We start from the raw sequence: 26375 nt of genomic DNA, 5'->3' as shown, positions 1-26375 counted from the left end.
GCTTAGTGGCTTTCTATGATGGGGTAACCACAGCAGTGTACACAGGTAAACTGATGGATGTGATCTATCTGGACTTCTGTAAAACCTTTGACACGGTCCTCCACAACATCTTTCTCTCTCAATTGGAGAGATGGATATGGATATGGTATGGATATGGATATGGATATGGATATGGATATGATGGATGGTTCAGTGGATAAGAAATTGGTTGGATGGTCATATTCAGAGAGTGGTTGTCAATAGCTCGAAGACCAGACGGAGTTCTGTGACAAGTGGAGTCTCTCAGGGGTCCCTACTGGGACCAGTGCTGTTTAATATCTTCATCAATGATACAGACAGCAAGATTGAGTTCACACTCAGCGAGATTGCCCATGACACCAAGCTGAGTGGTGCAGTTGCCACACCAGAAGGACGGGATGTAATCCAGAGGGACCTGGACAGGCTGGAGAGGGGGGCCTCTGAGAACTTCATGAGGTTCAACAAGGCCAAGTGCAAGGTCCTGCACCTGGGCTGGAGCAGTGTGCAGTTTAAATACAGGATGGCGGATGATGTGATTGAGAGCAGCCCTGTCGAGAAGAACTTGGGGGTGATGGTTGATGAGAAGCTTGACATGAGCTGGAAATGTGTGCTTGCAGCCCAGAAGGCCAACTGTATCCTGGGCTGCATCAAAAGAAGCGTGGCCAGCAGGTGGAGGGAGGTGATTCTGCCCCTCTATTCCTCTTCTGTGAGACCCCAGCTGGAGTATTGTGTCCAGTTCTGGAATCCTCAACATAAGAAAGATATGGAACTGTTGGAACAGGTCCAGAGGAGGACTACAAAGATGATCAGAGGGCTGGAGCACCTCCCACATGAAGACAGGCTGAGAGAGTTGGAGTTGTTGAGCTTGGAGAAGAGACGTCTCAGAGGAGATCTTATAGTGACCTTCCAGTATGTGAAGGGGGGTACAAGAAAGCTGGGGAGGGACTGTTCACAAATGCTTGTAAGTGATAGGACTAGGGGCAGTGGGTGTAAACTGAAGAGGGGCAGATTTAGACTAGACACAAGGAAGAATTTCTTCACCATGAGAGTGGTGAGGCACAGGTTGCCCAGAGAAATCATGGCTGCCCCATCCCTTGGAGGTGTTCAAGGCCAGATTGGATGGGGCCTTGGGCAGCCTGATCTAGTGGGAGGTGTCCCTGCCCATGGCAAGGGGTTTGATACCGCATGATCTTTAAGGTCCCTTCCAACCCAAACTATTCTATGTTTCTGTGATTCTCTAAGTCCTTGACAAATAAACTCTGATTTTGTGGGTGTAAAGAAGCTTTGAGTAGATGTTTTTTTCTGGCAAGGAGAGGCAGTATGAAATGATGTTGACAGAGACATGGCAGTCCTATTCATTCAGAATCCAAAAAATGTTTGTTTCTGGTCCAGCATCTTCAGGAGAAGTGTTTAAAGCAAGCATGAAACCATTCTCAGTTAATTTGATTTTAATTGGCATTGAAGGAAAGGTTCTGAGGTCTTCCGGAAGCCTGAAAAAGACCAGGTGGCAAACAGAGAGGAAACAGTGTGTGCAGTGTCAGGAATCTGCATTCACAGGAACCCAGGCCTGTAAGTATGGTACAAACCGCTGCTGCAATAAAAGTCATTAATAAGCAGCCTCTATTCGCCCCTATTGTTATTACTAGAGACAAACACAATTTTTTGCTAAGTGCTGAGCATGTTCATCTCCCATTGACTTTATCATAAATTTGAAGTGCTGAACACCTCACAGAGATGCTGCCAAAATGTACTGCTATATCTTTTCTTTCTCACACCTCTCTGAACAGACAGTTGCCTTATTAATTCAAGTCCTCTTAAAACCTCACATCTTCATTGTGCCTCAGCTTGTGAGGCACACTAGGGCTGGAGGCAGGTGCAGTGTTCATGTAGGGGTAGCACAATGGCACAGCCACTTGGTAATTATATGATTGAAATTGTGCCCTGTACCAGGTGAAGTTAATGGATGGGGCTATGCACTCTTTAGACGTGCCCAACACATGCCACTTCTTGTGTAAATCTGCTTCTGTAACAAGACAGACTTTGGGAATCTATCACTATGTGAGGAGATAGAATTCCTCATTTGTTCTCTGCGTAGTGGGCTTTCTGTGGAAAATGAGAGCTGTGTGTGTGTGAGAAACCAGCTAACCAAGCTTCAAATGGAAGCCAAATGAGGCTTCCCTGCAGTTTCACAGCTGTGTCCCCAATCAGCAGCTTTGTGCTGCCAGCATGGTGAACTGTCCTTCATTTCTGTAACCACTAGGAAACAGAAAAATATGGAAGCTGGAGTCAAAACTTGCTAAGATTCATTTTCTTTTATCCCCAGGGAATAGCAGTGGCTAATTTTAAAACCAGACAAGAATAACTTAATGGCATTTTTCAAATTATTACTTAGCACCTTCATAATAATGACTGGTAGCACTTTTTCAATTTTCCCTTTCCTCTTGAGGGGATGAGTAAACCTCTGCCTCATAATAAAAGGGAGGTAAGAAGGTATAGAGTAAGTGATAATTTATGAGGTGCAGGGGTGGGGAGAATGTGTCAGGGCCGGAGTGGGGGGCTTTATTTAACTTCACATTAACACTGGCCGGTACAGCCCATACTGGTAGTGATTAAGCAAGGAAGCACCACCTGCCTGCACAGCTTGTGTCCCGTCTTATCACTGAAATGTATCCAGCCCCTGGCAAACCGATTGTCCTACTCGTGCTCATCCATCAGAGGATGCTCACCTTCTCTTTAGTAGCTGTCCCTCTGACAGAAATGATGCAAAATTTCTAAAGCATTTCTGCTTCTAATTATCAGACATAATCTTAAATTTCAGTTTAGAGGGTTGAAGTGCCTGCGTGTTTGCATACTCAGAATTTTGTGTGCTGCTAAATGTGTGTGTGCATGTACACAAGTACATACATATGCTCTTAGCCAATAAATGCAGTTCTGTTCAGACGTCTGATGTAATTTAGGGATAGTAATGACTTCGGAATGATGATGGTGTTATAACTCAATTAAGATGTTTTTAAAAAAGCTACCTCAAGTGGGCTGCAAACAGCTGCAAAACACCCACTCAAATCTTTAACAATCACCACACTAAATAATAGTACTGTCACGTATGTGCTTTCTTTAATGAATGATGCAACACAGGAGCAAGCTTTAATTTTTGTTCTTTTTGTTCTCTTTCTCCCACAGACCATCCATGTTGCCATTGTTTGTGCAGGGTACAATGCCAGTCGGGATGTTGTCACACTTGTCAAGTCTGTCTTATTTCACAGGTAAAGGTATCTTTCTTTTGTTGTGTATCTGATTATGGCTAAATAAGCTCTTTTAACATTTACTTTCTTACTTCAGAAGAAAGTCGGATTCCCATCCCTGATTGTTTTTTCTTTCGAAGGAAGGAAACACAAAATTTATGACCACCATAAATAGATTCACCTGTGTAATGATTCCTACAGTGAAACAGAGAAATTAGAGATCCACCTGCTACCCCTGTAGCATTGTGGGAATAGAGACAGTATCTATCTGTACTGTAAAGCATCTGCATGCTCCTGAATGTTGTAAAATCATAATAATAGTACTAACAGCATTGTATTCATTTAGCTTGTTTCTGGTATCATTTATGGCACAGGTGTAGATGGTAATTTGTAAGCTATACACATTTGTAAGCAATGCACACTGGTTACTTGACTGTCCCAGCTTCCTATTTAGACATTCATTTTTCAAAGTAAACCTATTACTATAGTCGGTATTATTTCATTAAAGACAGATTATTTATTCTGGCTTTGGAATAGCTACTTGCAGCCCCTCAGAAGGCTTTGCAACCTGGTTTTAGCACATGGAGCACAATTAGATCCCAAAACTGAGAGTCATGAATGTACAGTGAAGAGAAAAGAAACAATCTCTTAATAGAAAGCATAAAAAGAGAAATTATGTTAAACTGTGTGCGGACATAAATGTGTATATCCTTTGTCCAGTTTAGTAATGTCTCTCAGAGATGTTTTCCAATGCGGCTGCAGAAAGTGAGTCAAAATAGGGAAGTGAGAGACTAATCAGACTCTTTGACCCAAACAGGACAAATAGACTGATAAAGCATGTATGGAATATAAAGAGTTTACTAATGAGTTAGTTTCAATATGATGCATTATACTGAATGATACTTTATACCAGGGAGGATGACTCTTGTTTATGTCACGTGCTAGTATCTTATAGTATCTTCTTATAGCTAATTGGAGTGGTGCATTCCAGTCCCCCACATTACTCTTACATTCGCCTTCATTACTCTGCTGAACGGTCTTAATAAGCATTCTCTCACTGGTTTTAGTAGACTATTTTATCTTTTACCCATTTTTTGTAAGCTTTGTAAAATAATGTAAATGCTCACCTTGTACAATGTGGAAAAACACTAGAGTGCAGGCTGCTACATAGTCTTTGCAGGTCTTTCCAGAAGTAGCATGTTCATGTTAGATGGGGGCTAGAAGCAGGAAAAACAATGCTAAAATAAACATAACAAAAGAAAAACAGCAGTAAAATTCTGTATTCTGCTCTGTGCAGAATTTTTCGGAATGTTAAAATCCTGTTAAATTTTAAAACTATATCTATTTCCAATTAGACCTCTGAATTATTCAGTGTGAACTGGCTTTATATTGCAAAGATGTGGGGTGTTTTGTCTATTTTGATTGTAGTTTCTAAGGGATTTCTTGCATATATGCATTCTTTTGGTGACATGAGTTATCCTAGTGCTTAGATTCTCAGCATTTTGTTGTGCTTCCATTTTGAGAAGACTCTAATATTCTGTATTTTTCCAAATGTACTGTAAATAATAAGGATCTCACAGCTCTAAGGTTTAAGCAGTCTTCTTCTGTTACTTAAAGGAGATGTCCCTGTTTTGCATAAGCCACTTATCTGAACAATTATCAAACTTATAAACAATTCTGCCATAGAATCGCATATTTTTAATTAACTCTATTTCCAAATTACATAATTCTACATATGGCAGAATTACGTAATTTGGAAATGCAGTTAATTAAAAATATGAAACAAAACCAAAGGGAAGTAACATGGTATTTCTACGTCTGGTTTACAAGGGACTCTGCCCTTGTAAAGAATGCACTTGATGTTCGGATAGTCTTGCTGCTCATCTCAGAGGATGTACCTATCTCACCAGGGATGATCAACATTAAGTCCAGTGTTCTTTAGTACATTTAGTTACATTCAAGATAACCTAACTCGCTTTTTTGCTTAAAACATACTTAAAGACAAATCTAAGAACATTCCTGTCTAGAACTAGCTTTTCTCACTAGGCATTAAAATTGTTCACTGGAAAGGAAAGATGTTCTCAAAGAAGAGGCAGAGCATTTGCATGTAGAAGACAAATGCTTCTTACCACTATGTTTTCCCTTTTTTTTTTCTAGAAAACACAAGCTTCTTAAGCATCCATGGATGCTATGGCTACCTATGCAAAGTGTCATGCCTCAGAAACACTGTTTTCATGGATCTCTGTCTTTTGAGTGGCAGTGGTGAAAAAAGACTGGAAAATAAACAACAAAGAAACAACAAACTCAGTTGAAAATTGGTGTAGAACCAAGATTCCTTGCATTGGTTGCCAGGTGCAAATGTCATCTTGGAGACTAGTATGCATTCCAAAAATCATGATGACTGGAAAGAAGCCTTCTTTTAGTTGCTAGGATCTGTTCAATTGTAGGAAAGAAGGGTGGAGACAGGTCATGATACTGCATTAGCAGGAATGAGTTAAAAAGGTTGGAAGTGATTGTTCAGATGGTGGCTGCTTCATGGCATCGGTAGCAAATTCACTGTCTGACTTGAGGTTCATCAGTGAAAACCGGCATGGAAATGTCTCTTCTTCTATCCCCTAAATGTGCATCAGGGAATACATACGAGCTTAAGCCAGGGAAAACAGACTTTTGCAAGGGCTATATGTTTCCAGAGGAGAAGTTTTCATTTTCTATCCTAATCTCTAAGGTTAGGCTACTGGTCCTTCTTTTGTAGAACCACCACATTTGATCTCAAATCAAGTTTTGCAAGAACAGAATGAACATAACACCAAACATATTGTCAAAGATTTTTTTCCCTTTTCTTCAAGTTTCTGATGATCGATGTTCAACCAAACCTGGTACAGCAAGTGCAGAATTTACCTGTGACCGGAGTGTAAGAGAGCGTATTCTATGATTGATACAGGCTTGTGTAGAAATCACAGCTGTTTTTATGTAGCCAGGCACGCTGTGAGTTCTGCTTGGGCAGCTGTACCATTACACCCCTATCCTGCCCTGCCACACCTCGAACGCAATCTACTGGTTAAACAACTGGCTCCTCAAAGCAATCACACTTGATATCCTCATGTGTTCCTGCTGAAAATCATTTGATGTTTGTTGTAACAGCACTGATGGCAGCTAATCTTTCTGGAATTCATGGAGATGTCACAAGCTTTTATTGGAATTTCCATCTAATTTACTAATTGAAGCATATTTTAGCTCTGCATTTTGATACAAAAAGAGGTAACTAAATTCCCTGCTTCTGTAGGGAATCCCTGCTTCTCTAATAGAAACATTCTGAGAAAAGGAGGCCATGTCAGTCTAATAATCTTCCCTCCATGCAATAATTTATTTATTATACCCCAACTTTGAGCTAGAGTGCTAGATAGAGAGATGCAAACCAGCAGGTGTGCTGGGTCATTAAGAATAAAAACTACAGTTTCTGTAGATGTTCTGTGCTGTCTCTGTTGCATGATTGTACAGCAAATCCTACATATTCAACATCTTGGCTCTCCTCAGGTCTAAAAAAGTAAGTTGCTGATCCTAGTTATACCATATCTACTAGGAGACTTAGGCAAGCTACTTGTTCAAATCATTTGAGAAAATATGTCTATCTTTGGGTTCCAGAAAGTGGAAAGAGGATAGGGAAGTGGTGGTGTGGTTGATTTCTTGTAAGAACACTACAGTTCAGAAACGTGTTTCATTCCCAATGGAAAAGGAGCTTGATTCCACTGTAGTCTTTAGAAAACATATGCTCAAACCACAAAATCCCAGCAGCTTTTAACACCCAGTTTGACATAAATGACAGCCTGTTCTCAGGAGAAGTCTCAGCAGAGCTGGGATAGTGCAGGGTTTGCAGACTGTGATAAATATGCATTGGCAGTGCCGCACAGAGGGAAGCTTGTAGAAGTGAGTACGTAGTCCTAGTCTCCAACTTTCCTACTTTTTTTCTCTTGGGCATCTAGTACCTAATTATGACAGATTTTATAAATCTGTTGCAGGGGCAAAAAAATCTTCTTTCTGATGTAGTTTAACACAGCCAAGCTCATATCATTGTGTCCTAAGTGCAACTTAACTTTAGTTTTTCCAAAGCAAAAGGCTAAACACTAAAAATTAAAGATACTGGGTCAAATGGGCAAAACCAAATGCAGGTGCTTTTGGAAACAGTGTATATAGTAGTATGAAAAAAGCACCTACATTTGTTTTTCAAAACTGAAGTAGTGTCCTGCAGCTATTAACTCTCCTTGAAACTTTTGCAACTACTGGTCCGAGTTACATTAGTTATTTTCAATGTTTTACTACATGTCTGAAAATTGTAAAGCTTGAGAGTGCTACAGAAACAGCCCATGAGTAACAGTTTTATATTCAGTAGTAGTTTCTCTCTCCTTTCATGAAAGCCTTAACTTGAGTAAGAGATAAAAGGACTTTTAATGTGCACGTCTCTTTTCCAAAGACACACTAAACACCATATTTCATTTGGGAACAAAGAAAGGCCAAAATTAGACAATTTTAACATGTTGCTGGCGGTTAGGTCAACTGAGAATCTGTGAAAAATTAACTGCTCTTTTGTGCCAGTTCATACTGCCTTTTTGTTTTTTTTTTTCCTATGTTAATACCTCTTCTTCAGAGAAGTCATTGTGGTTACTTCTTTAGCTGTAACCTCCATCCATCCATACAGCACTGGTGGCATAGTAATGGTGATAGGTTATCATAGCGTAAACATAACCAGTAAACTAGACAAACGCTTTCTAATCTGGAGTAGAATCTTTGCTTTGAGAAGGCTGCTTATAACTTTAAGGTTAAGATATGCCTAAGCTTTTTTAAAATCAGGATATTAAGCTGTGTTATAGATTTCTGTATGAATAATAAACATTTTTTTCTTAGAACAAGTAGAATAAGGCAAGCCAAATGAAAATCTAAATTAAATAAAAAGAATGACATGTAATTTCCAAGTAAAAGTTACAAGTCAACACTGGCTGGTAATTAAAGCTTATGTAATCTAATGGCTGTATTCCATGGAGACCACTTTGCCTTAATAGAGTTAATTTGAGAGTTTAAAACCTCTGTCATTGTTTCCAGCTTTTCTAATGTGTCAGTCTATTCTGTGGGAGATTCTTCTGGCAAAACCTGTAAAGCATGAACTAGTTTCTGTGATCCATATACATGCATCAATAATACACACTTCTTTTTATATTTTCTATTTGTCTTAATAATGGAGGCATAATGCAGAAAGCAGTGTTTTAAAAAATCTGCCTATGAAATCTACTATTGTTTCCCAAAGTGCTTCCATAAGTTAGCACAGAACAAGGAAAGAACCATGAATGAGGCAGGTAGTACATCTTTAAGATCTCCCTATAGTTTGGGGAGCATTTTAATCAATACTGGATGTGTAGGCGTATGAAAAATTTGTAATGATTTTCACATTAAAATTCTCCCTGTACAAGAGAGGGATTGTCATCTGGGCATTAGGACAAAAAATAATCCCCAAGCTGCCTTTTGTAATTTCTTTTTGAAGTTCTTGTAACCATTTGTTACAGATATAAAAGGTATTACCTTGTTGTGCTTCCCTTAATAAAGTATAGGTTTTGGAAATAAACCCCCTGGGCTACTGACCTTTTTATATTCTTAGAAAATAAAATTCCTCTGTTGCAGAGAGAGAACTGTGCAACCAAGCAGTTGCTTTTTGAATTGCTAACAATTGTGCTATGGAGTAATACAGGAAGAAAGAGTGAGTCTTGGTTCACTACTCCCTTTTCAATTGTAGAGTTTTGTATTTAACTCTGTGGCAGTGGCTGTTCAAAAAGAATGGGCTACAGATGCTTTAGCAAGCGGATCAAAACTCTGATGAAAAATAATGTTTTGAAATGTAAAAATAAGACATTATGATTAAAAATATATATAGAAACAGGTACCATGGAATGGGCTTTTAAACTCATAGCCTGACTTTTAAAATTACTGACTTCTTTTCATTTTACTAAACTTTATAGGACCTCAGCAATTTTGAAAATGAGAGCATTCATTTAAGCTCCTATATTTAGGCCTAAGAGCCTATATTTAAGCATTCATGCTTGACAATCTTGGCCAGAATCTGTCTTCGTTCACTTTTGAGGAAAGCAATTTAGGAAAATAAATGTGTGCTCTTTATGTGTGGTTTACTTTGTCAGATAATGTTCTAATCTTAAGATAAGTGGAAATAATTTAATATATGAAGATCTGCAGTTTTTTAAGTACAGTGATTAAAACCTTGAGTCTCCACTTGATGTAAAATGCCCATGTTTCTAAATGGCATTCTTCTGCATTAAGGCACTAGCATATCAGCATTTTCTTTGTACCAGAAACTGTGAAAAGATATAGCTGCCAGAAATTCAAATGTTCAAAATCTTTGAGGTAAATAAGATTAAGTGATTTCTGGATCTTGGGAGAAATTATCTGGTTGTTTCAATACCTGCTTCTGTGGTGAGGAGTCTGGAAGACCTAGGGCTCAGAGTTCAAGGGCTGTCTGTTCTGAAACTCAGGACACTAGAAACCTTTACTTCCAAACATACTCATTCACATAATAGTGGGAAATTTCAAAACCTATTAATTTTGTAAGAGATGTTTATCAAAATTGTCATATATTTACCTGTATTATTCCATAGTTGCATATACTGTCACCATTTACAGTATAGTGCTTTCTAGCAGTACAAGAGATAACCAGCCTCTACCATGTGTATTTCTCTCTTAATTTGCCCACTGGAAAATAAATTATGTGGCATAATACATAATTTAACAATAAACACAACACACAGCTGTGCTTTGAGGTGGTTAGAGAAGTTGAAGTTCAAGTGCATCTCACTTTTAGAATGAGAGAGGACGATGTTTGTGTTGGTTGTTGCTGTCTCTGAGACTTTATTCCAGATTCTCTTCAATCCAAGAAAGGTGTCCTGCCCTAAAGTCCCGAGGCTCAGGAAGTTGGAAAGAACATGTTGGGCCATCTCATTAACTCCCCTGCTATGGCAGAAAAAAACACAGCATTCAAATCCTTGATCTACCTTCACAACAGAAAGAACTCAGGTTTTTCTTTAACCAGAGCATCATCTTTTTCAGTTTCATGCCACTCAACTTCCACTAGTAAAATCAGTGTCTTCAGCTGCTTGTTAAAATTCTTCAAAGGCCATGCCACCCTTCCTTGTCACCCAAGTGAGAGGCTCCCAAGCCTCTTTCTGGAAGACTACATTATCTCTTTGACTTTGTAAACTGTAGCTGCTAAATGCCTCTGAAGGATAGCTCTCCATGTGGGTATCCCTTCACTTATAGGAACAGTTTGTTTTCAGTTTTAGAAACCTTATATCCCAAAATGTCTCAGTCCTGGAAAAAGACCAATCTGAAGAACAGAAAAGCTTTCACCGACACAAAATGATACAGTAAAACGTCAAGAGTCTCATGAAATGTGGCTTGCAGTGGAATCCTTCACAATATCTTGAATGTCATCCCTTATTCTTACAGCCAGTGATTCAGTCGTGTTGGCAAATAATTAAGAGGAAAGATTACATCCCTTTCTCATATCTCTTGAGAAAGATTTCTTATCTTACAGAAGCTCTTCTTTGTTTTTTACAATGGATGCTAGTTGATCTTTAAGCTTCTTGGCTTGTTGCATAAACACATTGAGGCAATCCATATCTTTTAGGCTTTGCATATTGCAAACACCAGAAGAGGTAAATGATGTCATCTGTGTGTATGCTAGTGCTCTTACCATCAGAAGGGCTTCCAGGTTCGAGTCTGTGCTCTGTTGGCTTCCAGTACCATGCTAAACCTCACATTTCACATAAAATCTTGTCTGGAGTAACATTTTCTGTGACGGATGGACATTTAGTTATAGATGTCAGCAGATCACTCTTCTGTTTTGGGGATATATTTCAGTATGTGCTAATCTTCTGCTTTGCCTCTGACACATGCTTTCCTTCCAGCTGAATCTTTACCATGAAACTAACAACTTGAAAGAGATTTCTGTGTAGGAGTACAACTACTCCTTTTTTTCTTTTCCCAGTAGGAGCTGAACTAAAGAAAATGTCACTCACTTGTTCCCAATTAAGTTTCAGACACTCTGGGTCATTCAGATAAGTATGAACTGCTACGGAACATCTGTATTTGTATCAGATTTTTTTCTTTTCAACTAGTGAAGTTTCATCTTCAAATATTTTATATCAATTCCATTTAACTAAATGATGGCTTGAAACAAGATGTAGTTTTCTTGGTCTTAACTGATTTTTTACTCTTCTTATTCTATTTTGCAATATATAGATAAATGACAATGAAAAAAAAGAAAAGCCTCTGCTAAGCAGAGGGACCTATGTGGAATGTATATGTTGACATTCAACACCTGTTTGCCTTGAGATATTGCTTTGCTTGTACTTAAAGCCACTGGTGTTGTACTTTGTTTCTCTTGGCCTTTTCTCTGCTAATGAAATGTATTTCCTGATGGCTGCTATTTCCCGATCCTTTCTTGGCATGGTGCCTGGTTACTGCGGAATCTGCATGAGCCAGGATGTCCTCTTCTCTCCTGCTGGGCTGGTGAAGCAGATATAATTGCTGTGATCTCTTCAGCTTGGTAATGGGATGCTCAGCAGCTGGCAGCCTACACCTTTCCTTCCCTCCTCTCTCTGGGGCAACCTGGAGATTGAAAGACCTTTGTCTTTTTGGAAAGCATGTTGTCGCTTAGTGTTTTGGATGTTTTTAAATGTCAGTCGGCTGTGAGTTTGTTCTGCCATCTTGATCTCATATATAAGGTTTCTAACCAGCCCTTTTCTGATTATCTTGTAAGCAAGTAATTTGATCCACAGTGCCCTTGAAGCCAATACAACAGCTTCACTGGCATCCCTGGATATTGAATTGGATCTTACTTGCAGAATTTCTATCACTGCAAAATCCAGCCATACATTACTTCTCAGAACAGTCTGCTATTTCTGCTGAGATGTGTGTTGTGATATTATAAACCATTATATGTAGTTTTAAGTTTTCATGTGGACTTTGTTCAGTGATAAATAGTATTACTCATCAAAGCAAGAAGAGTAACATAAAAGAGAGGGGCATATATTATTCATTAATGCAGGAAGTGCAGAGAGAGATAACCTTCATCTTCTGGGTTAAGTGTAATGGAAAGTACATTGGCCTGAACTAATATAGATGTCCTCACTTCCCTTTCACACAACAGAATGTACTAACATCAGTCATCTTATGCTTTAACCAGTATCTGAAACTAAATGCTCCTCTTCTTTAATGAAAAATATCAGTTAACAAGTACATACATTTACCTTTATAAATTTCACAGAAATGAGACTGCACTATTCCACCCTAAGAATCAAATAAAGGTTGAACTAATGCTAAAACCTAAGTACAATCATAGAATGTCCTAGGTTGGAAGGAACCCACAAGGAACATCGAGTCCAAATGAACCGTCTGTCTTCTTTAGTGGCTTTTGCAAACTCTGTCCTTCTCTGCTGACAGGGAAAGTTGCTAATCTAGGGATTGACATAGAAGACTACAAGTTGTGACTAACTTCCACTGGCAGGTTTTCATACTCCTGAATATGAAGGTTGAGTTCAGACTGAACTTTATTGCTTACTGTCCCTCAAAGAATGAAGCAATGTTAAGGGATTTAAACATGGTATTTGTAACATCCAATTTCACATCACTATAGAAAAATCCATACACTTTGTCAAACCTTGCCATTCTTGCTGATACTGGCTTCACTCATCTTGTTTTGAAGCTTTTCACTTAGCCAAATCCTACAGCTACAGAGGTGAACACAAAACCGGTGTTTTGAATTAAATATTTTCTTTCTTCCTGCTTTTCTTCAACCCTTCCTTCCTCTTAGGAACAAGGGGATGGTTTCATGATCTCCATTCTATTCACTCTACCAGCAATCACTGTACCAATACCTAGAAGACACTCATCTGAAACATCTAATTCTGGTTTCCGATGGGACAGCTGTTGATACCTCAAGTTTGCTTTGTACAAAAGAAGCTTGTAAACTCAATCATCCTGGAATTTCATCTCATTCAGATGATGATATTTTAACCTTTCCTTCCACCCCCACTCTTCCACAGACAACTGTTCCTACCATAAAGATAAATTACCGGGTTGACCTAGAAAGGAAAAGCAATCCCTTTCAAAGCTCAAGTCCCCAAAGGGAGATTAACTTGGCCTTCTTTTAAGGAGCTGGTAGAAGGGACTAGATCCTTAGCCGTTCTAAATCATCACATGCCATTGAAGTCAAAGGAACTACATTTCTTTACAGCCACCCAGAAACGGATTGAGTATTTCTATTGTTGTCATGTTTATTCAACTTTTATCTCACCATTTTGGCCACTCAGCAAAGCTCCACTGAACATGCTGTACTCTTTATCTTGAGACCTTAAACACAGGGAAAGCTTTGTAAGTTCTGATGCTGTCCTTTTACAAATCTTTGAATTAATGCATTTCTCTCCTTTTTCATATTAGGCGAAACCCGCTCCACTTCCACCTCATCGCAGATGCCATTGCCAAACAGATCCTGGCAACTCTATTCCAGACGTGGATGGTCCCTGCTGTGCGCATAGACTTCTACGATGCAGATGAGCTTAAGGTAAAGAAAGACAAACACAAATGTTTCCCATATACTTCTGGTTTCATGTCATCCCTCTTTTATTCATCACTCTGGATTGGTGATTTGTGGGAGAACTGCTGGCTAAAATATTCTCCCTGGCTATAACTAGTTCTAACCCACATGATTGTAACGCCAATTACACTTAGCTAGAAGGAGGATTCTGGCTGCACAGGTTGAATTTGATCACATTATGTTTTTCTAAGGATACTTCTTTCTAGTAGCGATGCTGGAATCTTAAATATCTTGTTTGATAAGTCCAAGTCTATTAGTAGAAAAACTCAACTTCCCTGCGTTCCTTAAGCATGGGCGTGTTACTATCATAAGTGCACACACTCTAACAAAGTATCAGTATTACATTTTGAAATAGCTACCTTTTTATCTGGATGCCCTTTCGAAATGAATGAATATTAAGAAGCAGAGTTGAATGATGAAAAAAAATCACTTACTCAAAGCATAAAGTAATTATCTTTTCATAGTTAGAAAGTTTAAATTAGGTCACAGAGGCACAGCACTGAGTTTGAGCTGCACGTTTTTTAGCTGTGGAGGTAGAATGAAATATTCAGATTTTACCATTTGGAGTTGGTGGCAATAATTTGTATGACTTATCAGACTATTCTGAACAGCACCCTGAAAAAAGTTAAAAACAAAATTTAGCAAATTGCTGTGTTAATTAAGGATTAAATTCAAAGCACACCATCTTGCAGAATCTTCAGTACAAAAATTTTTAGAAAGAGATGGAAAAGGGAAAAAATCATCCTTGAGAAAAGTATTTTGTTTCTAGCTTTTTTTAAATTGTTTTTTTGTTCCTTCTACATGAAGCCATAAGCTGATATTAACCTAATTAGCTAGAGATCTCCCTTCTGTTCTTTATAGCTTCATAGAGAGAAGGAGGTTTGTTCTTGTAAATCTTGTGCGTGTCTATATTACATGCACTTTTCTGCAAATTGCAGGGTTTTACATTGCTTAATTAGCCTCTCAGCTGGGGAAGACAGACCTCTAAGTGTTTTCCTTCTGGTCATTTGGGTACAGTCCAATCTAGTTAAGTAAATAATAACCAAGAGAGCTTACTTCAGTGATCCCCAACTTGCTGATTTATAGGCAAAACATTGTGCAGATATGAGGATACAGAGCAAAGTCCTGTTTTGTCCCTCCCTCTTCACTCAATTTTAATTTTTGTGTGGCTGGTGACCTAAAGCAACACTGGTCTATCTTTTACGTAATCCACAGAGTTTAAATCGGGGAACACTTTCTTAATGGAGGCAGGTATTAATGAGTAAATACATCTTTCCAGATCTCCCATTCTACGTCAGAGCTCACCATACTGCATATCAAACAATTTTACTGATTTCAATAGCCAAAAAAACACACTATAAAGTAGTACTCAGAATAGGTGAATGTGACAGCCAAAGAACAACAAAGAGTTGCAAAATAAATAGAGTTTTAAAAAGCCAGGTATGATGCTGGCTCATATCCAGATCATTCTACAAGTTTTAGCAAAGAGAGAGGAGCTGTTTACAGACAGGTGTAGGACCTCATCTCATTTGTTTCCTACATAGCGTCTAGAGAGGATTTAATGATTGTTTTGGGTTCATGTATTTCACCTGTACTCTTGGGAGCTACATTATGCTGTCCAGTGTTGGGAAAATATAGAGCTGATGCTGAAATGTTTACTAGAAAGTCTACCTTTCTCTAAAATGATCTATGAATCCAGCATTACAGTATACATTATGTTTCAGTTTTAATGACCCTTCAGATTTCTTTTTTAAACCTGTAATCAATACAAATTGCTGACATTTAAAAGAGTTTAGACTGAACAATAGCTTGAGAATTTTCTGCTTAGCTTCCATTCACCAATGTTTCATTGTTTTGGAACATGCTTTAGCTGCTGCAGAAAACATTTTATCTCTTTTTTGTCTTTTTCCCTTTGGATATACATGAGATTCCAGCCTCTTATTTCCAATACAGCAGGAGCTGGCATGTTAGCTTAAGCCTTTAAGTCCTGGGAAAAGTCCTGCTTCTGCCCTTGCTCCTGTTCCTGCTCAGACAGTGGAAGGGAGCACATATAGTTAGATACTCCATAAATAGTATGGCCATTTTTTTTTTTTCTTTTCAAGTAGCTATTTAGAATTTAGGCAACAGTTTCCACTAGAGTATTGTTTTTTTAAAGGCAGAATTTAGAGACTGAAATATTTGGCGTATGCTTTTTAAGATGTCCGTCAGTTCTTAAAATACTTGCTGTTTATCTTAGAGTTAGACCAACCGGTGTCCTGAAGGAAGACATGCAAAATAAGACTGCAGTAGATGTTGTTTTCTCTCGGGTTTTGGAGGAGAACTGAATGCTTCATTAGAAGAAAGGGAAGACAAGGTACCACTGATTATTCCAGAATTCCTACTGCCAGCAAACTGACATATCTACTTTGTCTGCTGCTGTGAATTGAGCATGTCAGATGTTCTTTTTAAAATTCATAGATGACTTATTTTTGCTTTTGCTAGGTGACACAGCTGTTCATGTTCACCTTGTACCACAAAGAGCCTACATTCATTCTCTGCCTTGAGGCGGGTGCTGCCAAACTAATACCAGCTTTCTTGGAAGAGGGATGGAGCACAGGAAAGGTTGGCTAGAAGTAGGTCTATCTTTGCTTGAGGCGCGTGATAAGGGATGGGGTGAAAGAGGAGGAGCCTTGGCTGTGGAGCTGAGCCAAGATAACAGCATTTCCAGGAAGAGGGTCAGACGCAGTTGAGATGAGAGCCTTCTGGATATATTTCTTATAAACATCTAATTTGACAATTTTAATAGCCAGTTTTACTAAGATGCTTGTAACCTCCGCTAGCATAATGTGGCCTGTCTTCTCGTTGCCTTGCCAATAACCACAAGGGAGCTCTGTACTTGAAAGCTCTCCCTGAACTTAGAAGCTGTTCAAATTGTGAACTGTACTGCCAGTGCAACTGTATCCCGCTAACTAAACTTGCTGCATGCAGTTAGTAATCAGCAATAAGCATCCTTGAAGTGAGGGCAGCTTTATAGGGTCACATTAGTCGTGTTATTCAGCTTTGGTCTTAGTGGAGTAGATGTAGCTATTACAGCATTACATCCCATAAAATCTGGAAAACGGATATTGCTTCCTTTGAACATTAAATAAAAATACCAAAACATACCTATGAAACATTGATCTGAAAGACCCGTTACAGCTGTGGCTTGCAAATACTAGGCTGCAGGATATTATGTGTTTTTCAGTTCAGTCTTAAATGAAGAAACTCCAGAGTTAATTGTTGAGACTGTGCAATGGGAGTGCTTAGCTTCTACTTTCATTATTTAAGGTGGAATCTCATATCATTTTGCTCACAAGGAAGTACAGGTGTTAAACCCATTGCAATCTGCATTGGCCCAGAGCAAAAGGAGCACCTGATAAAGGAGTACAGTGTGTATGATGTATGGAATATGGATCAGGTGAGTTTGTTTTCCCAGACCTTGCCTGACAGACTGCTGATAACATCAGGTGAACTGAGAGAAGCCGAAGGTAGAATGACCAGTTGCCTGCTCTGCTGTGTGTGTTGATGTCCAGATAAACATAGTCTCTTCATCACTGGTAAAGCAGAAAAGACATGTCCTTTAAATAGATCAGCCCACAAACGTGGTTAAACTAACATATGAACTTATGGGTGGAGATAGTGAATAGGTTTTTGCAATAGATGAGCATTTGACCTGAAAGTAAAATGTATAAAGCTCCATACTTTGCTGCATATATGTACAATATTTCAGCTTTCACTGTTCCCAGAAGCAACAGACCACAAATCTCACAACCAGCGCTGCCTTAGGAGATTTCGTATCAGAAATGTTGATGTAGTCTGAACACTCAGTCAAAATCAGTGGTGTGATTCAGAGAGCAAAACCAAGCTTGGATAATGAGTGACATAAATATCACCTAACATTAGGCATTTATTTAAGCATGAGATGAGTCACACCTTAGCCACTTCCATCTGGACTGCAAAGGTAGTTCGCTAGGTCAAACGTTGACATCATTTGTTCAGATGGATGGGCAAGGGCTATGAGATTTAAGCAGAAAAATAAAGTTTAATTCTTTAATTGTAATTGTAGTGTAGCTGGGTCTCAGGACCATGCCTGTGCGCAATCCCAACTCCCAGGCTAGTCAGCAGCATAGATGAGATGTAGGGCTGGTTTGAGACAGACAACCAAGTTCAAACTAGGTGAGTGACTGAACTTCTGGCCATCTGCACAAGTATTTGCGACATTGTTATAGGAGCTGTCCCAGTGGCAATTTCAGACAGTTCTTGAGATTTCCCCAGCGGTCTCCGCTGTTCCTAGACCAATTTGTATGCTTAAATGTGTTGATTAACATCCTTGGTGGAGGATCTGGTTGTCCCACCTTCCCAGGCAGTTCCTTCTGCAAAATTCATTAATTGTATAAGGGTAAGAAAATCAGTAGAAACAACTCCTCCATGTGTAGAAGTGATCACATAGCAAAACCTTTTGTACATACTTAAGATAGTTAGGAGGTGGTTTGTATATAGGTTAAAGTAATCTGCAATGATGGATTATGCATCTCTTGCAGTGGTCATGTAGGACCATGGGACAGCTGACTTACAAAATTTGGACAGAACAGTGTTTTCGAGAGTCTGACCAAATCCAACTAACATGCCTCTGCATGGACCCTTACCATGGAGACTCCCTTCACCATCCAGATAGCAACCAAGTGTCCTGTTTGACAGATTATATGTCCATACAAGAGTTACCTTTAGCCTATATCACAGTAATGTTAGCTGTTCTAAAGTATGCTATGTTTGTAAGTGTGCAACAAATGCCACCAAAAGCAAATCAGATGCCATGAAACTTTTTGCTACCAGTGGAGGCTTTCCCAATGGTTGGTAGCATTGGTGGGAATGTTTGTATTGTACATGGTCATATACCAGTTCTGGAACTATGTTCAAGCAAATACCTCCAACAGAACTGCAGATACCAGCTGTTGAACATGGGAGAGAGGGACTTGATTGACAACTGGGAAGGTGTGAGATGGTATTTAATGAACATACTATTAGCTTAGTGTCAGTCACATCAACTGCAGAGAGTAACAACACTGGTAGTGTTGATAAAGTGATGCCGTGAAAAGCCAGACTCAACAATCAATACCAATTTGATTATTAAGTAAGATATTCAATGCGATGCCAGGCATGCGAGGGATGGCTCCACCTAACATGTGTGCAACGTTCAGTACAATTCACGAAGGCTATATACAGTCAAAGCATACATATTCATCACTATTCCTGGAACAGGTGTGTCTATTATAATCAGTTCCTAGAATTTATTTACATAAGTTTCCCTGGCTTGGCGTGCGTGCTCTGCCCTCCGGGGGTCTTCTTCAGGGGTCTCTGGATGAAGGCCATAGATTTTCCTCACAGCTGAACTTTTCAACTCTCCTTCTCGCGCATGGTCTTAGACTCCTTGGGCACCTTTTCAAGGCTGTATCTGGTCCTAGCTGGTTCTTCTTTTTCTTACAATTGCACTGGTCCTTGTTATCTGGCTTGGTTAGATACAGTCACATTTTTTCTCATTCTTTCTAGCTGCAGCCTTGTTAAAATTATTTATTTAAGCGTAAGCAACCAGGCACAGGCTGGCTGAAAGTTATTATTCAAGCTAATCCTCTATTATAGTTCTAAAATCACAAAAACTATACATAATATTCAAATATATAATAAGTTAATATCTTATAACAAATAATTCCTTCCTTCAAAAACTTCAACAAAACACTGGTCATCATTCTCCTGCATTCCACCATCTTCCTGGTCAAGCAGTTCCACTGGATGTTGCAGAAGCAGCCATCCATAGTGATTTATTTTCACAAGACTAGTGACTGGCTACTAACTGTCATGAATTGTAATGGCTAGACTGTATTTGCATTGCACTGCACACACTTATAAATCATGCAAGGGCGGTGCATGATTGTTTATCTGTTAAGTAGTTCACTGTATGCCTCACAGGCAGACACTCAAAGTTAGAAGCAGACGTACGTTACTTTCCTTCCTTTCTTTTCCACTTCATATGCAAGATCTAATTGCTCTTAATGCAATACAGGATGTGAAACACGGCATCTGTTTATGTTTACATTCATTTACGCAGCGGTGGGTATTCAATTAAAGCATTTCTACAGTGCCGTGGTCACATGTTATGGTGGGTTTGCAGTGCTCCTGCATTTCATCACACTTTTTTCTTTTTGTAAACTGGCCAGCTGCTGCACATGTCAGGAAGATAATAGCGTAGACTGCCATCTCTTTCTGCCCTATCCCTTTCTCTTTTAAAGAATGAATTAAAAAAAGTGCAAATTTAAGATTTTGAAAACCAAAGTCTACAATCAAAATATGGTACAGATTTTCATAACTTGCACAGCTTAGCTCTAAACTAAATTTCCACATTATAATTGAGATTTTGTGTATTTGCTAATGAATATATTGAATACTTGAGACGTGAGGTCTCAGGTGGTAAAATGTGCTTGTTGTTATGACACAATGCTGCCCTGCTAAGAACAGGGTCTTTTATGCATTGTTTTCAGTACAGATGACATTAACAGACCAGGTTTTGTAAGCTAAGATATTTTTCTTCAGACTGCTTGGGAGGAAATGAGTATCCACCAAGAAACAGATAGCAATTCAAACTCCTCAGCACAGTGGAATCTTTGTAACGTGGTCAGAATCTATCCATGCAGACTGAGTAGCCTAAGCAGTACTTCCTCTGCCCTCCTGATCCCTCTTCTGCACAAAAAAAAAGCCATGCAACATTACAAATTATTGTTAGATGTGTTTTTCATTATTATTTGGGCCTAGAATATGAAAAAAGGTAATTTTACAAAAAATTACACTGGGTCTTACATTTATGCCTGTTCAAAATAGGTGATGATCAAGAAATACTGTGAAAATCAGAGAGGCTAGTCAGAAGGTGGTCGTGAGAATGGAAGTCATGGTGCCATTACTGACTTTGAGCTGTTGTCATCTGCTTAGTGACATCTAGCTTTCATGAGCAGCCTCACCTCTGACTTTGTGGAGGCAGGCAAGATGCAAAAGGTGGATTAGCTTTTTGAAGATTTTTGTGCAATTTTTCTTTGGATTTACAAGTGTTGTCAGTTACTTTAAGATTTGGAACTGTAAGAATTTAGTATATTAGGATGAAGCCCAGTGTGATGCAAGAAGGTCCAGTATTTCCTGGGGCTCTTTAAAGGGTCCTGGTCTGCCTGCTATGTTATATTGCGCAGAGCTTCTACTACCCAACCAGCTGTTCCAAAAGCAAGCCTCATGCCTGACTTTATAAACCCCTTGTTCTTTCCTACTGTTGCTGGTGTTTTGGAAACACTGGTGGCCTTTGTTAATTTCATAATTTATCTCTAACTGTTGTGGGCTTCTCTGTAATTCCACCTTTTTCGTGATCCTAGGGAACAGCAGTACATCACTATGTACTACCTCTACCAGGAAGCCAGGGTAGCTGCTCTTTGTAACATATGTGAAGTGAAGAATGAGGAACCAACCCTCTTCTACTGACATCACCCACATTTGTGTCACAGTAGCTGACTGTGACATTTGAACAGCAAGGATTCCTATTTGGCATGCAGCTTCTTAAACATCATTCTTATTGCAGAACACGTGCTTGCACCCCCAGAAAAGGCTATTTTAGCAGAGAATGAGAAAAAGATGACATAAGATTTTCAAAAAAATACTTAGTTTGACAAAAATTATCCAATGTGCCCTGGAAAAAAAGAGAAGTTAAAACCAGGCAGTTCCTGTAACTGAACTATTGTTTGTGCTATCTATCCTCATTACAGCAATGGATTTCTCAGAACTTTATGACCCATCCATGGGAAATGCAACCATTTTGCTGTCCTAATCTTGGACTTGTGTCAATTATTTATCACTTTGGTCTGCATAAGGGTTATAGATTGTATATCCCCTATACTTGCTGGGGACAATTAATGGTCATCCTGTGTTCCAGCACAATTTCTTTTCTTCACACTAAAGGTAAGAAGCTGGGAAGACAGATAATGGCTGTGGTCTTATATCTTAATGGCTTTTCACTTGCTCATAAGGACACCTCTCTGTTATAGCGCATTCAATTACTGATAGAAGAATAGCAGTTGCTGTTCAAGGCATTCCTGTTCTGGATTGGTATTGGTGTGAGCATCTCATAAAAATCTTCAGTGATCCTTGCTTTTAGATTTATAAAGCACTGAGATGTATACATTTCCATGTCTGATTGATAGGCTGAAAAAAGATAGCAGGTTGGAAGGACTCCGAGAATATCCTTGATGCACCATCAGGGAGCTGGAATTGTTAGGATTTATCTTTCATAAAGTACTTGGAGTTGTCTTGTTTCTGAGAAACCACTGGGATTCAGGGAAGTGTTGAATGATAATTCAGATGTGAAAATCCTACAGCGGTCCAGCAGGCAGTGTAGCCTGAAAGTATTCTGAAGGACTAGGGCTGAAATGGTCAATCTTGTGAAAAATTATGTTCATGTTACTTGGGCACACCTCTTCCTACAGTAATATTTGACAGCACTGGAAATTACAGGCCATGCTGTGCATCTGATGCAGCACAAGCACACAGCGAAATGAAGCTACTTTTTAGCAAGGAGGGTGGACTAGATGATCTTCAGAGGGCCTTCCATTTCCTACCATTCTGTGATTCTATGGTTCTCATAGGTCTTCCGAAACCATCTCAGCCTGGGTAAGGGCATCGGTCCGATTTGGAGTTTAAGTACATGCTTCGAGGGAAAGATATATAATGTTTTTAATTAGATGCCACTGATGGCACCTCTTTTTGAGTCAACTTGATATGAGAATTTCTACATTGTGAAATTTCATTTCTGTTAGTGAAGATAACACTTTTCAGATCAAACTGACTTAATCCTGCAAATATTTCTTTTTTTTGAGTGTAAGATGATGGGGTCTGGGTCTCACCCTTTCAGCAACAAAGATGAAAACTCAGCAGTCTTTTGATCTCTTGATAATTTCCTCATATACTATTCCATTACTTCAGGTTTGACCTCTTTCACAGTTGAATGGATTCTACAGTTTTTAGCTGATACAGTTGAAAGTCTTTATAAAATGTTTCCAGTTGTATTGTTTTAATCAGCCATTTAGGATCTGTGTTCACCTGTCTATCTGACTGCATTTTTTTTATCTGATGGTCCTTAGAGTGAAGCTACAAATTTATCTAAAATCAGGGTGACATTGATAGCCTTAGCCCACAGACAAAATTTTCGAGAAGTGCAAGACATACATGCCTGCTATATGGACACTTTGTTTAAACAGTACCCACACGAATTCACTGTCAGCTGAAGTATTGGACCAATATTTAACCAGAACCTCAGCAAGAAGCTAGACGGGTGTCATCAAGCTCAATATTTCTTGCTTTGGAGGAGGCCAGCTTTCGCAATAATGTCTTTATTTTCTTCAGATTGTTTCTCTAGTTAATGTTGCATTGTTTGAGAGACATCTTATCTCTTTCTAATAACAAAGAAAAATAATACTTTTATTCCCTCTGTTGCATTCAGTGCTCCTTATACTAGGTTATTGTTAGTATTGCTTGTTCATAATTGTAATGCTTTTTATCCTTTATTATCCTTTTTATCCTAGATGTATTCCTGGAGCTTTTTAGTTTCCAGGAGATTTTATCTATAATAATACTTACCATTGGAGAAAAGCACTGCTTCATGTAATTTTTGTTCTCTTGGAGCAATAATTGCTATATAAGAAGTTCCCATTCACCTGGCCTCCAACTCTGGAGGATGGAGGATGATTTATTTTCCTGCAAAATCTTTGATTTTGCTGGAAATAAGAGAATCAATAGTTCTTTATGGGATATGGCATTTATTCCACCATCTGGATGTGTGTCTCACCTACTGATGGTCTCTTTCTCGGTGCAGCATTTTCAGCTGATGAAGTTTCACCATTGTTGTTCTGAAGGTAGAAACAGTAAAAGTTCAGGTCTGAAGAGAAGTGATTTGACTGTTGAGATGCCATATAGCAGCTAGTGATTTTGTTCTAAATAGAAAAATTAATCCTTTTTTTTCTCCCATATATTTGCTATGTTTTGACTTCATATTAGGATGCCAGAGATCTGCTGCATTCCCATATCCTTCCCATGAATTATCATCTTCTGCAACTCTGGCTGTTGTATTGAAGTACTTTCTGTTTTGTATTGGACACAAACAGGATAATACCTTTCAGTCATAGAAATGTGAGAAGTCCTTCCCTCAATATTTTGGGTTTTGGTTGGTGATTTTTTTGCACGTAATAACTGATATTTTAGACCTGTGGTCTCCTGCCAGGCATTACTTGGTTAATAATAGTAACTGTAACTGTTCTGCTGCCTTCTTTCATCATCCTTAAAAAAAGAAAGCCTGCATGAAATTGGGTAGGAAGAAGAATCCCACTTCAGATACATTTTTGTCACTGAACTGAGGCTGTTGACTGTCCAATATTGCATGTGTTTATGAGGGAGATGGTGTTGCTTTTATTCTGGACAGTGCGTTTTGATGGCACCTGTTTAATATCCTATCGTTATGCAAAATACAGATTGGGTGCCTCTGGACTTTGACCCCAAGAGCTGCATGGCAATTATAAGGGCTGCAGCTAATGTGCATGTATTTGCATAGTTACTCAAATTAAAAAGCTGGCAGTGATAATATTTTCATGGATTTGTATCTTCCCTTGTGAATTAGTACAAAGAGCTTGTTGATTGAGTTCACTAGCAATTAAAGCTTGCAATTGATCTTTCTTATCTTTCCATACAGGTGAAGTGAGAATGGTAGACATGAGTTGCTTTTGACCACTGGCCAAATTCTAGCCAGATCTACCTGTCAGTCAGTTTTTAGTAGAAAGCTCTGGCTTCCTGCCATTTTATCTAGTCTTGATTGTGTGTCTCTTTTCACTCATTCACTGCCATCAAGAAGGGCGGGCGGAGGGAAGGACTTATTTTATCTTATCTTCTAGGGAGGATTTGCACTTTTGTCTCTGCTGGAGATGTTGGACTGGGAGGCTGGTGTATTCTCACTGACCTCTCCCAGGATGGTCTGTCTCTTGTAGGTCCTCTGACCTTGACTGCCACACTGAAAACAGCTGGAGTTGAGGCAATAGGACCCAAAGGAACAAGAAACAGCACTAATTGAGACTGGCCAGACTTTTCTGTGCTACAGTCTCTTCTTGCACAAATGAATAGAGAAAAACAAAGGAAGCATTCAGCCTTTTTGAAGTAGCAAGAAACAGCAGAAAAATGAAGAATGTCTGAAATGGTAGTGAAAAAAGGACTCGATCTAGTGGAAACTGGTCATTTGCATTTGGTAGGGCTAAGCAAGGAGGGAGGAATGGAAACCTTGTGGAAAAAAAGCTAGCCAAATACTTAAGGGGAGGGACATAATTTTCAAAGATCCCAGGAGGTGAATTACCTTTTGTCATTCCTTTTCTGAAGAACCTGTGTAGCTGAATGTCTTGTTACCTAAATGGCTAAGACAAAAAAAAGCGTCCATTTTACTTTATGTAACAGCCTGGAGTTTCATCTGTATAAAGCATGTTGGTTCCAAATGCAGAGTGTGGCTTAACTCTTGGCACCCTCAGTTAGTTTTATTATTAAGGAAGTTGTTTTGAAGAAGCGCTCTTATATCAGGTTTTTCCCACTTTACTGCCCTTTGTGCATATGTGTGTATTGGTGAGAGATTTAGAAAGCAAGGAAAACAAGCATCAGAATCAGTCAGACTATGTTACAGACTTTGCTAGAGAGATGAGAATTAATTTGCAGTTATTCTCCTTTGCTGTATGCTGATGCTGAATTGGGAGGTTTTGTTTGTTCTGCCTTTTTAATATCTAATCTTCATTTCCAGTTGCGACTAGCTCCATGGTTTCTGCATTTGCTCTACATTATCCAGGACCCAGAGGTTCAGATAATCATCCATTTCTATCTCAACCTTTTTTGCTTACCGCTATTTGTATCCAGACTTGTTGCATGTATGTGTGGAAGATATCATCTGTTCATAAAGCGAGAGATGAGGCAGAATTCTATTAAAGTCACCACTGCTTCTGTGATGAGTAGGAACAACAGCAGAAAAGGCCAGCAGAAATGGAAAAATAATTTTAGCAAAAATGTATAAATTCCTATCTCCTTATAATTGTTATTCACTATGAATTATTATTATTTCTTTAAATACTCAGGCACCAGAAATTCTGAATCTAGAAAAGTTACCCAGCATTGCTGGATTTCGGGTTTCCTTGACAACCATTCATATAAATAGTAAGGTCCTTTGGGGCAGGGTGGAGCATCAGTATAATCGAAACCTGTGAATCACTCAGGAAAAAATTAAATTCAAGGTGGAAGTTACAAGGTGTCCCCCAAACATTAAGAGAAGTGTCTGTTTTCATTCAAATAAAGCTCTTCTGTTAATGTTTATTGGATAGCTGACAAGTATTGAGCAAAGGCAGTGA

The 26375-nt window shown here is 38.9% G+C and overlaps 1 protein-coding gene across 3 annotated transcripts in view; it reads left to right on the top strand.

Annotated features, from left to right (window-relative positions):
• LARGE1 (LARGE xylosyl- and glucuronyltransferase 1) overlaps positions 1-26375 on the top strand; it is a 284444-nt gene that overhangs the window by 142546 nt on the left and 115523 nt on the right. For all 3 annotated transcript variants that reach the window (XM_054062457.1, XM_054062449.1, XM_054062466.1), the window contains exons 4-5: positions 3199-3281; positions 13755-13878. In XM_054062457.1, coding sequence (XP_053918432.1) covers positions 3199-3281; positions 13755-13878 — 207 coding nt within the window. The remainder of the gene's footprint in view (positions 1-3198; positions 3282-13754; positions 13879-26375) is intronic.

Source organism: Cuculus canorus, chromosome 1, assembly GCF_017976375.1.
Source record: "Cuculus canorus isolate bCucCan1 chromosome 1, bCucCan1.pri, whole genome shotgun sequence".
Lineage (NCBI taxonomy): Eukaryota > Metazoa > Chordata > Aves > Cuculiformes > Cuculidae > Cuculus > Cuculus canorus.
This window is presented reverse-complemented; position numbering and strand designations above follow the sequence as displayed.